The 13,362-nt window shown below is 30.2% G+C and overlaps 2 protein-coding genes across 2 annotated transcripts in view; one reads left to right on the top strand and one right to left on the bottom strand.

Annotated features, from left to right (window-relative positions):
• The first annotated feature begins 2,400 nt into the window (after window positions 1-2,400).
• Window positions 2,401-13,362, top strand: part of aux (cyclin-G-associated kinase) — a 30,935-nt gene continuing 19,973 nt past the window's right edge. The window contains exons 1-6 of the mRNA XM_014427103.3: window positions 2,401-2,593; window positions 8,133-8,266; window positions 8,346-8,407; window positions 8,478-8,537; window positions 10,206-10,320; window positions 10,400-10,542. Coding sequence (XP_014282589.1) covers window positions 2,511-2,593; window positions 8,133-8,266; window positions 8,346-8,407; window positions 8,478-8,537; window positions 10,206-10,320; window positions 10,400-10,542 — 597 coding nt within the window. The 5' untranslated portion in view covers window positions 2,401-2,510. The remainder of the gene's footprint in view (window positions 2,594-8,132; window positions 8,267-8,345; window positions 8,408-8,477; window positions 8,538-10,205; window positions 10,321-10,399; window positions 10,543-13,362) is intronic.
• On the bottom strand, window positions 4,274-7,365 carry Sec8 (Secretory 8). The gene has a single exon (XM_014427106.3). The coding sequence runs from the start codon at window positions 7,138-7,140 to the stop codon at window positions 4,420-4,422; it is 2,721 nt and encodes a 906-aa protein (XP_014282592.1). The 5' UTR covers window positions 7,141-7,365; the 3' UTR covers window positions 4,274-4,419.

The following is a 13,362-nucleotide window of genomic DNA, read 5'->3' on the forward strand; positions in this document are numbered from 1 at the left end:
ATATCGAAATAATTTTGAAAGAAAAAATAATATAATTTGATTTTTTTCGTACCCTTCATTAAAATAGAATTAGTATTTTTGTCTCCTCGATATAAATTTTGTCACCATCGGTAGTTTTAATGTCGTATGTATGCAGTCCGTCTTTGCTCCTGGAAGTGAATTATATCTCACTATACGTCTCAGCATACCGCTCTGAAACTGTTGTAGGCTCTTGGACGTTGAAAGTGCTGCGTTGGTCAGCAAAGGTGCTCCGTAGAGCAGGGTTGGCCTCAGCACACTTTTGTAGATCTTTAATTTGAGGCGGAGAGAAAGATTATGAGAAGTTAGCAGATGATTAAGCCTGTAAAATTTAGTCCTGAACCTGGTTGATCTTATTGCAATGGCGAGCTAGCGTCGCATAAAAAACCGTATTTTGTATCCCTCCGCGCGGATACAAAATACAATTTTTTAAGTACCTTTTCCTGAAGTATTTTAAGAGATAAAGACATAATTGATTCCGTCATATTACCCTTTTTATTTAGGAATATTTTGTAAGTTTTCCAAATAATAATAATCAACGAGAAATCTTTGAAGGTTTCGACAATAAAAAATTACCTCCTTTCTTTTTTTTTCAACTTGAAATTTTTTTCTTCTTTCCTATCACTCCTTTTTTTTTTTTTTTTTTTTTACAAGGCGCTATAAATGATGAGTTATGTGTACTGATAACACAAATTTTAATTAATTTATCTTTCTAGTTTTCGAAGAAAAGTTCATTAGTACTGAAAACATGACTTTTGGGAATTTGATGTTTTTCTTTTGAACTGTTTCTCTACGGTTTTCTAGTTAATTGGTGAAGCAATCGTCTATTCACAGTATGGAACAGTTATTTTATTGAAAACTATCTTAAAGCCTTTCTGTAAAAAAAGTATAATGTTTTAGAACATTATATGTTATGTTGTTTAAAAATAATAAAAATTAAAATGATTTTATAAAGTAGTTAAGTTTGCATTTGATTTAGATAAAATAGTCTGATTTCAAAGGAGACTTAAAAAATTATATTTATAAAATAAGAATTATTCTCGTAGTTTTTAAAATTTTGCATCTAATGTTTTAATCGCAATGAATCTGAATATATATATTTACTTTTTTTCTTCTGGAAAATTAATTTCACTTAAACAGTGATATCACATGCTCGATTTTAATTTAGTTTATTTATTTTTTGACTTTATATTGCTCCCAAAATATATACCGTAAAGTGGAGGAACTGTGGTAGTTTGTCTTGTTTTTTTATTACAAAACCTAATATACGTTTGCACTATTCCAATAACGAATTTTTCCTTTAATTCTCAACTATCAAGGTAAAAAAAACATTCTTCAAATATTATTAAGCGAAATATATAAATTTTTCTTCGTAGCAATTTCACCCCGCAATGCTGGTGACTTCGTATCCCTCCTCGCCTGTATCTTAGAGACTTCCTATTAAATATTAGATTGCCAACAACAGTCTGATTTTGTTCAATAAGGAAAAAGTTCGTGTTTATCAGACCATTACAACTGGTAGTACCAACTGGATTTTTTAATTTGAAGAGTGGGCGTGAATTGTGATAACGTATTCCTAGATAATTGACCTGAGGTCAACGTATGCTCAGCTGTAACAACAAATTACAGTGTCTAGATTTAGATGTTAGTAATTATTAACAAGACTTGTGTTATGATAATTTAGAAATTACCAGGAATCTCTAAGATCATGATACTAGTTTTTACATATGAGATATTTAAGCATAAATAAATATATAAGATAATATTTACTTACAGTTCTAATCTGAATTTCTGTACAGATAAGTATAAAGGGTTTAAGTCCATATTCTTGATTTTTCAGGAGTCAAAAAATAAAGTTTAAAAAAAAAAATGTATAAAAGTATATCCGTTCATAGTTTTAACCAGGATATTATCATAATGTACAACTTAAATTCCTTTATACCAATCGATAGAGTTTTTTTACTAAACTTAACATCGACATTTTTTGGACTTAAATCCTTTATACTTATGAATACAGATTAAAAAAAAAAAAGTTTCACGTCCCACATCAACAGAAAATAAAATTCTCTAGTACGCTTGAAATATAATGCCTACTTATTTCATGCTAAGAATAATATACTTATGTGAATGATTTCAGTTTGGAAATACTCGTACAAAAATACCATTATTATTGAAGTATTTAGTCAATCATAATGACAGTTTTCTTCAGTAGTATTATTTTACAGTTAGGGCAGTACTGACATTCAAATAAAACTGTAATATGTTTTAACTAAGATTAAGGTTAACCAATGTGTTGTATAAAAACAATTATGGTAGATTTATCTCTGAATAGTTTTTTTTTGTTTTCCATCGAGTTGCAGATATATTCTTTTCTAATTTGTTATGTTTTTAGTTAAAATCCGCTGACATTTCTTACTATACGAAGGAATAACTCCTTACAAACTCTTAATCGTGTTAAACATTATAGTACATCCTCCACCTCTCTTCTGATAATGACAGATCGGACAAGAACGGAATATGTAATGATAGTGGAGCAATTGGATATGACGGCAAGATTACGCTTCGTTAAAGATCTGCAAGTATATCTTTCACTAAACATGGCGTTACTTTAAAAAGTTCATAAAGAACAATATGGTCTAAGTCAGGAAAAGAATCTCAAAATAGTAAAAAGTAATCACTATTTTGAAATTCTTCTCTTGATTTCCTCCTGGAAAATTTAACCGTTATTATCAATACGATCAACTAATAAGTAACCAATTTAAACCTAAATAATTTCAAATGACAAAGAAACTAACACATACCGAGAGAATTTTAAAGGGGAGGCGATACTAAGAAAATGATGCATAGGCTTGTAGCATAGTTCATATCCTGTGTTTCAGAAACGAGACGAAATAACACTAAAAAAAGTTATAATTTTATTATTGACGAAAGTTCACGTATTTCTATCATCTTACCATGAAGAATCGACATGTAGTGTAGTGGATAGTAAGTGGTCACTTATCAGAACAAGCTCCTTAATAATTAAGAATAATCAAATTAAACTCTTGGTTCAAGGGTTAACAGAAATATAGCAGGATTCTTCAAGATTTTTTTTTCAAGAAAGACAACCTAAAAAAGTTAAAGATAAAATCGCGTTTACAATAATTCACAATTCGGGAATCATCTACACGTCACCACTCTATTCTAGCATAACCATGGTTGGGATCAAGTTTTCATTCCCGAAATAAAAGTCGACTTTTCCAGGCTGAATTCGAACCAGCGCCACTGTACTTTCTCGGCAACAAACGGACATCTTTTTACTTATGGCTCTAAAAGATAAGTTTTTCTTTAACTTATGGTTAAAAAATAAAATAAAAAGTATTGGGCCTCTCCCAACTCAAAAAAAGTGTAAATTTTTTTATTACATTTCTCTCGGGTTTTATAATTTTGGAATAAATAGAGATAAAACTAAAAATATAATAATAATGTTAACAGTAATAAACTCAATTAAAATTTACAACAATAAAATTAATTAAATTATACAGTAAATTATCAAATAATCTTATCTCACTCTCTCCCTCTCTATACATACACACAAACCTAGGTCAAGAAACTGTTGGAGTATTACTCTTATTTCTTCAATCAATCATTATAATGTAATGCTTTAAAAACATCAGAATCACCAGTATAATTTTATAACAAGACATTTGGGCCTGAAATTGCCAGAACAAACTGTTAAAAGACATGTTTAAATTTAATATGAATCACATTTTGGTTAAAAAAAAAAGTATGTAAATAGAAGTAGTAGATACTCGATATTTTATAAACTCATTTACAGGAAAAAATATGATTGATCCTCACTTTAACGTAAACATATATAGGTTACTTATTATAAATTGTTTAAATGAGTAAAATAATTTTGAAATAAGAAACCATGCATATAGAAAATCAGAAGTAATTGACGTGAATAGATTTTCAAGAATTGCAAAGTTTTCTGTATTATTGAATAAGGTAGGCATTTAATAACATTAAAAAAACTAAAATAATTTCATTATAATAGAAAAAAAAATATATATAAACTTCAGCATTATAACACTAAAAGTAATAAGATAGGATTAATAAATACAAATAAATAACATTTCTTATAAATTTAATTTAGTACCCTTCCGAATTCATATATAAATAATGAGGCAAGAACTATCAAATAACATTCTTAATTGACATTTATACATGAACTACAGTACATACCCCTACGGCTATATTATAAATTATTTGGCATAATTCTTTACAACATAAAAAAAATATATATATAATAATATTAACATTGATATTTTGTATAAATAATCTGCTTCTATTGTTAAAATTTTTACAGGCGCCTATATTAATACACAGCTTTAGTATCATTCTAACATAAAATAAATATCAAACTGTTACTCCAACTTCACCTAAAATATCTGACAGTCTTTGTAAATACTTTTGCGCTATACTTGGGTCTTCTTGATCATTATAGGTGCGATTAATCAGCTGTAAGGCATTCATGTATTCCAACTCTGAAAATTCAGGCCCTTTTTCGAGAACCTGATTTAATATGTCTTCTTGGGTCATAAAAAAAAGCTGAAAATATCTCCTAGCATGATCTAAGGCTACTTCTCTAGTCATTGTTATGTTACTAAGAGTCTGTTGCAAAGTAAAAATATTTCTACACATCTTATGTATCGCACTTTCATCAATTTTGTCCAAATATTGAGCAGAACTCATTAATATCTTAGCAATTAAATGACCAAGCCCTTCAAAAATATACTTACATTTTCGAGGTTGCAAGCTAGGCGATAGAGCTTCATCGACAGATACTAAAACTCTACTGAGATCTAGAACTCTAGGATCAGGATCGTGAGAATTGTCTTTGGTCTTTCCAGATACAAATCCTCTTGGAAGCAGATAATGAAAACATTGAACTCTTATTTCAAGGTGGAGGACTAATAAACAAGTACTGGCAAGGTCTTCGAATTCTTCTGAAAGATTACTTAAAAGGTTTAAGTATTTACCTAAATTATTAGGTTCATTTTGACTTTCATGCATTCTTTTTTTAATATTTACATTTATTTGAAGAACTCGAAAAGCAAACCATTCCATGCTTTCTTGTAATTGAGCAAGGCACTTAAGCTGTGTAGGATCAGATATTATTTCATGAGGACCGATCCCACCTTCACCAAGGTTACTGGCTAATATTTCAGCTTCTTTAATATTTCTTTGTCGAACATCTTCTGGACTCTCTTCTTCCGTAGTATCTTCCCTCTTCAATGGCCTCCCAGAGTGGTAGAATGACTTCTGAGCTTGCAGATCAATCCAGTTTGGTAAGGACTTCAAAAACCTACTAATATCTTCATCTTTTAGCCATGCAGCACTACAAAGTCTTTTATCTTCAGGTTCAGGTTGTATTATACCACGATATGCAGCAGAGCAAGTTTCAACAAAGTTTTTGATAAGGTTCACTAAGATTTCTAAAACTTCAATTTTATGTTTGGGTAGAGAATCCAAGAGTGTTTCGAGTTCTTTCAAAGCATTGCTTACTTGATATGTACTTTGCAGTATGGGTTTTAACAGTCCTACCTGAGAAACTTCATTTGGTGTAATTGGAGCCCGCCAAGCATGTGTAGACTTAGTAGCGGTTTCAATTTTCATCGATATACGAGTATGCTCTCTTCCTATGAATGCATCTTTAACATAATCATTAACAAAAATATTTAGTGTACAAAATTTACCAGAAGGAAGAGATAATGATGATTCAATCTCTTCAATGAATTTCTGAAGGGTTTTATAAACTATAGTGATATTAAATGGTTCTGGAGGACAAATCAATACTTTCCCACGCTGCTTATTTTCAGATAGCGTTACTGCAGCTTGCTGTTCTTTAGAAAGGAAATTAACATTAGAAGAATATTCAAATTTAAATAATGGAAATTTCCTAGGCCTTTGAATTCTTCTTCGAGCAAAAAACGTAGCAATGTCCGCAGTCTGATCAGGATAACCAGGAGTTGGTGTAGGGTCATTAGCAGTATTCTGTATATCTAAATAATCTGTTAATAAGAGTTGTAAGACATTTTGAATCGTATTCCAAATATCTGTACCATTAACTGGAGACAAAGTCACTTGACATTTTTTCGATACTTCTCCATAAGCATTAAGTAAAGATTTGAATCGAATAGCTATTTTTCTCAACTGATCAACCAACATTTCGAGAAGTTTTATTAGTGGATGGCTGTTTCCAGTATTGGCTGCAACAGCTTTTGATACCAGATTAACAACATTCAAAACTTCATCTTGCATTTTACTCTTTATGCTTTCAACAGATTCATTAAGCTTGTTGAGTAAACCAAGGCATTCAACTAACATTCTTAACTCAATGTCGTAACTAATGCTGGAAGATTTTTCAAAGGAGTTGGTGATACTGGATGAATCCAATATTTTTTGTCTCCACCTAAATTTGTCCCTAGTCACAACCTGATTATTTGAGGAACAGTCTAATGTTTTCACTGGTTCAAGATAGATGATATTAGAAATTTCACTAAGGAGCATTTCGTATAACTTTTCTTTTTTAACTTGCAATTCAGTCTTAAGTTCATTAAGAGCTTCTACACCTTCTAAGTCACCATCACCAGCATTAAGTGCCAATACTAAAATTTTAGTACCATTAAGGTAATCTTTATTAGCCAAAAAATGAGCTAATTTTGATGGGACTTCTTTTAATTCCTCAATTTCATTCAGTAACTGCAAAACATGTTTGTGTTCTACTCCTTCAAACCACAACTTTTTCAGCTCATCTCTTCTACAGCTCAACAATGTTTTACAAGCAATCAACATTTCTTTAATACTGCGAAGCTTATCTCTAGTATTTGTGATCATAGTTGACATTTGAATGAATAGTTGCATTACCTGTTCTAAATCTAGTTTATGAATGCTAACCAATTCATTAAGCCTTTGATCACATTTTTTGTATTCTCGTTCTAGCTTAGCTCTTTCAAGGTCTCTTTGTTCATTTGATTCACTAGTGGATAAGGTACGAATAACAGCCATCAACAAACCACTTGTTTCTTTTGAATTCTTAACCCCCCGGGGAGGTTTTGTAGGTGAAGTCATATCCATTTTTAAAATTTATTTTTTAATTCCTTAATTATGACATGTACCTCATATTAAACGGTTGTTTCATGCTTCTTCTCCACTTAGTTAATGAAGTAATATCATCCTCCTTTCTTAGATACAAGTCACTCCTCTTTAGTTCATTTCTCACAGAATAAAAATAATTAACTTCACAAAACATTGTACTACTTAGTCATTTAAACCATATTGCCACACATAAACGTATGCAAAGAAGCATTAACAAGTCTTCCAAGTTAATTCTTCATTAAAAGTCATGACACAGCCTAATGATATTCAGGATTAACCTCATTATGCAGTCATACGTGGATTTAGACAACTTTAAAATTTTAAAGCATACATTTGGTAAAAGATTTTATAAAAAATAATTAATTAATCAAGAGTAAAAAAGACTGAATGTAACTAACCGACTGTAAAAAATAAATTGTTAGGGGAGTAAACCTTACTGAACCTGCCTTATCACAGGTTATTTTATTTTGATTTATTTCGAGTGAATATATCGATTATTAAAAATATTATTAAGAAATAAGCATAATATACCTTTTAGGGGATAATTATGAACCAAATCAATAAAAAATTGCTTTCTCACAATTTTTAGCCACATAATAGTGTATTTACGATCACTTTTGGACAGTAATATGTGCTCTGCCATCACATTATTTGTAATAAACGAAAATAATAAGAAATTCTTTGTCTCGAAATTATTTGGTACGTAAAATAAGAAAATGTCCTGTTTTGTTGTATATCTATATTTGCCTGATAAACAAATGATAAGAATGAAGTGACAAGTTAAACTTTAGGTTGGCTGTACTTTTTTGTGTAAATCTTCAATATTCCGATTGTGGTTGTTACTGACTGTTGTTTTGTGAGTGGTTTTGGAGCCGTGTTTTAAGTTTTATTTTATTTTTTTTTGTCAGTGTTTGGCTGCTGTTGTAATGTGAACCCATTCCCTCTTCGCTAAAGGACAGTTTTTATTTCAGCATGTCTGATCTGTTTAAATCAGCATTTGGTTACTTTAGTAGCAGTACTTCGACTACAATTAACAATGAATTGGTTGGACAAATTGTGGAAGTTGGAAATATTAAATTGAAAGTCAAAAGAGTTGTTGCTGAAGGTATAAAACTTCTTAGCTTTGTAGAAGTATTTTTTTTCATGGTTGATATATGTTTGTATTTCTTATTCTGCTATTCAAGGTGGATATGCAGTGGTCTTTGTTGCTCAGGCAGTTGACACTGGAAAGGAATATGCTCTCAAGGTTGTTTTTACCTCCAAGTTTCATTTTGCTTGTGTTGGATAGTTACTCATTATTTATTTTTCTCTTTCAGAGGCTATTAGCTGCTGATGATGAAGCAACTCAAGCAATTATTAAAGAAATTAACATTCTTGTATCCTTTACATATTGACAATATTAAATATGTAGTTTGTGTTGCTCTTGTAACACGATATTAAAATAAGAGCTTAATGTTTTTACGTTGTTCAAGAAGTACATCGATCATAATTTTTTTTTGTAATAATATACTCGTGTCATTATCTAAATCTTTTACATTGAATGAACATTCTTATGATGTGTATGATAACTCTTAGAGATTTTAAAGGAAATCAATACAGAGTGGTACAGTCTGGTAAATCTAGTTTTAATACTTTTGACATGAATTTTTTAAATTCTGTACAGAGTGTAAGCGTATTAAACCCTCATTAAAATGAGTCTGTTGTCTGTGAAGGTATAAAATGTATGTTTCAGACTTTTTTTTTTTAATTACTCAGTTACTGACAAAAGATTTCAATTAATTTTATGGCATGATTATTCTGTAGCAGTCAGTCATTGTATAGTATTTGCTATAGAGTGTTTATCTAAACAACAGAATTGGCACAGTTTCACATTCCAGTGCCTAATTTAAAGTTGTTTCTTCCATACTGAAGTGAGTGCTATTCAAAAGAGTATTTTAGAAACCAGGATGGATTGTTAATTTACATCACTTCTTACTGGTTTGTTTGTAAACTCATTTTTTATTAGTTCTAGGGCACATTTTCAACTGAAATTATATTTTCTGTTCTCAATTAGACACTTTCTTATTGTTATTGAATTGAATTTTTAAACTTGAACACTATTAGTTAAATAAGGTATTTTTAAGTGTTCTTTTCTTGGGCCCAATTTGCTTGTTATTTGCACAACTGTTTTGTCTAATATATGTTATAGACATTGTATTATAGAGACTCTTGTAATCTTGAGTATAGAACTTATCATCAAACTACTCTTTAGTATTCTAAGTTATAAAAATTTGAGAACTTTTTGTTTTTTTAAAGTTCTTATTTAATTACTTGTAAATTGCAACTGAAAAGTTCAATTCCTGCGATCCTATAAATTTATAAATTATTGATTACAATAAAAAAAAAAATCTAAAAAAATATTTATAACAAATATTTTAAATGAAAACATCAAAAATTTTATGTTCTTCCTTTTAATTATCATATTTTTCCAACTAAAAGATATTTCATTTCTAGGGCTCTAAACCATATATCGTTAATTTGTAATATTTATTTAGTAATTAATAAACTGTTTGGGGTTTATTAATGAACATGAAAGTGGTTATTAAAATGTTTTAAATTTAGAAAATAATTTAATAGAAGAAATTATTGGGACAAAGGCAATTAGCCGGCATTAATGAATTTTAAGGAATAAAAAAGGAATACAGACAGAATAAGGAATCCTTGAGAATGACCTGAGAGGTCGAAACGTCGGATGTTAAAATGAATAAAGTTGAGAGAAAAGAGATCAAAATTGTTTAAAAAGAAACTAAACCACTCTCAAACAACTATAATAATAAAGAATAAATCTAATTTTATTTACGTCCAATAGTTATTTTGGTCATTTGTTACATCAAGTATTGACTACTAAGGAAACAAAAATGATAAAAGTTATTTCAATAGTTTTCATTTTAATCATGTTACTTGTTCTAAATAGTTGCATACTATTTAACTATATCTCCAATTTAAAGTTGATTGCTGAATTATCTTATGTTAGTTTTTATCCTTAACTACTTGTGTCAAATTAGAAAAAGCTCTCTGGACATCCTAACATTATACAATTTGTTGCCGCTGCTTTCATTGACAAGTCACAATCTAGTCATGGGATGTCGGAATATTTACTTCTTACAGAACTCTGCACAGGTTCAAATAATTTTTAATTTTTATAGTAATACTCTGTAACTTTTCTTGGTTGTTTAGATTTTTTTTTTTTTTTTTACAGGAGGTACTTTGGTTGAGTTACTACAAAAGAGGGGATCTGCAGGATTGCCTCCTGAAGTCATTACAAGGATTATGTGGCAAACATGCAAAGCTATTCACCATATGCACCTACAGAACCCACCTATCTTCCACAGGGATATTAAAGTATGATAATTATAAATTATCACCATGATATGGCCTGTTCAATTAATTTGATAGTTTTCAATCTAGTTGTTTGATAGTATTCAACCCTCACAAACTGGATTTCTAGTTTCCAGTGAGCTGTATTATAATGCTAACTATTGAGATTTGATAATTCTATACTAATAAAATAAATATGATTTCTGTGATTTTATTGATAAAAAAATGATTTATTTTTATTAAAATCATATTTTTCTTTAAAAAAATTAAAGTGTATTTTTGTTAAATTTTTCTCATCTCATCAAAAGGTGAGGTGTATCTGCAATTTGTAAATGGATGAGCTATTCCTTGTATCCTCATATCAAGAAAATAAAATGTCCTAGAGTACTACTGCTTGACATGCAGATGTAGGAAAACTAAGAAATTAAATATCTATATAATAAGCTATAGCGAACAAAACTGTTACCTCTTATACCGTTGTCATGACAACTTTACGAATATTGTCTAGAGTTTTTAATGATAAGTGCGAACAAATAGTATGAAAACACTTAGTGTATTTGGTTGTGTTTGTTTGACAATAAAAAATGGATCTTAAGACAAAAATGAGTGTAAATTTGTAGATAAATATGTAGTGCAAACTTATACTTTATAATTTTAAACATTATTTAGTGTTTTAGCCATTGTACAAAAAATATAATTTTAAAATTTATTTCCATATGTGATATCACTAAAAATGGGTTTATAATATATGATATCACTTTGATGCCTAATAACATGGTTTTGGGGCTTCAGAGATGTCAAGAAGGAACGAGAAAGTTATCAACCATTTATTTACTAACGTTTCACCCCACTTTGCATGGTTTCAGTGTTGAAAGACAACATAAGAATCAGTTTTGATTGTCTGATGGGGCCATTCAATGAGGGGCAAAATGTCGGCATATAAATAGTTGATAACAATTTTTGTTCCCTCTGGACTATATACTCGACCATCTCCTTCTTATATGTATTCTCTCCACTTCTTTTCATTCCGCCTCCAGCATTACTGGATGATACAAAATTTGATATATAGACTTGCTTTCTCTACAGCTGCATTCCCTAAAATTGGGTTATAGCATCGACAATGTGTATGCGAATTGGGTTGGGCATTTGAGGAGTGCCTTTTTCTAAACTGTTTTTTTGTCCTCATGCCACAATTTATTTCAAAGGCTTTTAAGTATTTCTGAAACCAAAATACTTGTTATCTTTTTTCCAAACAAAATTGGAGAAAAATAAGACCTTAGTTACGTAACTGTACTGCCAGCGCTCCTTTTAGAGTTGGCATTACAGCTTGTGTGCCAATATTTATTTATTTCAATTTTATTTTATTATTTTTTTTCTTTATTTAATTTATACATAACATATAAAGAGTCAAATTCAACTTAATAAGAAAGAACATGTAAACACAAGTGACGAATATTCTTGGACTAGTATTAACCAGTAGTGGATTCAGTTATCTGCTGTAGGAATTGTCAATACTATGATCGTCAATTATCCTTCAAAGAAATAGATTCTGCTTCAAAAAAAGTTGTTTGTTTTATGTTATTGTAATGAGACATTAAATTTTTTTTGTATGTGATCTATAACTAATAAATGTGATGAGGTAATAGAATTCTGGTGAATGAAATATAGCAATAAATCAATAAATATAGCAAACGAATCAATAAAAGGATAATCTGCTGAGCAAGTGTCTAAGGGTCGACTAAAATTTAGGTCATCATCATCATCATTTTATCCCCTTTACCACTTGTGCAGTGTGGGGTTACGATTCGTAGAGTCTGGACTAGATGTCTCGTTCTTGGACCATTTCTCTTCTCTTACTCCAGTCGATATCCTGCATTCTGAACGCCTCCTTAACACTCTCCTCCCTGGAAATTCGCAGTCTTCCTCTTGGCCTTCTCTCCACACGAGTCTCATATGTCTTCCTGGTTGAGTCGGAAGGAGGTGTCTGAAACACCTTAGCTTGTGCTCCTCTAGGATACGCTCAGCTGGTTTAATTCCAAGGCTAGTCCATATGGTGTTGTTCCATATTCTATCTTGTTGTATCCTTCCTTCCACTTTATGAAGATAACGCATCTCCAAGGATTGGTTTGGACTCAGTGTTTCGAGTTGAGGGACTGTGATTCGGAAGAGTAGCAAAGAATAGTGAGGAACGTCGATTTACAGATCATCATTTTAGTTTTTCTCATCACCTCCCTTTTAACAAGAAAACCCTTTCAAAGCTAACTAAATACTCGAAATGCAGATCGTAGGATTGCATATTAGGTCTTGATGATTTGGATTCTGATAGAATGCAGTAGAGGTTGGTTTCTAGTGAAGGACTTTTAGTGTTAAGCCTTTTACTAATTGTTTATTAAAAAAATTCTTTATTGTATTTTTACATCTATACCTCATATTATGAAAATTATTGGATATTGTGAAAAACATTAAATATTGAAGTTAAACTTCTATACTGACGTTCTACAGCTCAAGAAAAAAAAATATATAGGGGAGTAAATTGATTTTGTGACATGAAGGAATGTTCAAAATGAAAGGAAATGGTGGGACAATGCTTAGCATGTTTTGTATTTAGCTTAAAATATCTTTAAAACTAAAAATCATAGCTGCATACTGTCACTAAGGAAAATGTTCAGCATTTCATCCTCTTTGTAATGAGCTGTAATTCAAAATTGTATCTTGATGCTGGTGGAAAAGATTGAGCAGAAATGAAATAACAAGTTTTAGAACATTAGAATTAAAATATCTTAAAAACTTACATATTATTAATTAATATCGTTATATAAATATTATTAGTAATAAAAGTTTCTA

Source organism: Halyomorpha halys, unplaced genomic scaffold (assembly GCF_000696795.3).
Source record: "Halyomorpha halys isolate HHAL.00 unplaced genomic scaffold, Hhal_1.1 Scaffold623.1, whole genome shotgun sequence".
Classification (NCBI taxonomy): domain Eukaryota; kingdom Metazoa; phylum Arthropoda; class Insecta; order Hemiptera; family Pentatomidae; genus Halyomorpha; species Halyomorpha halys.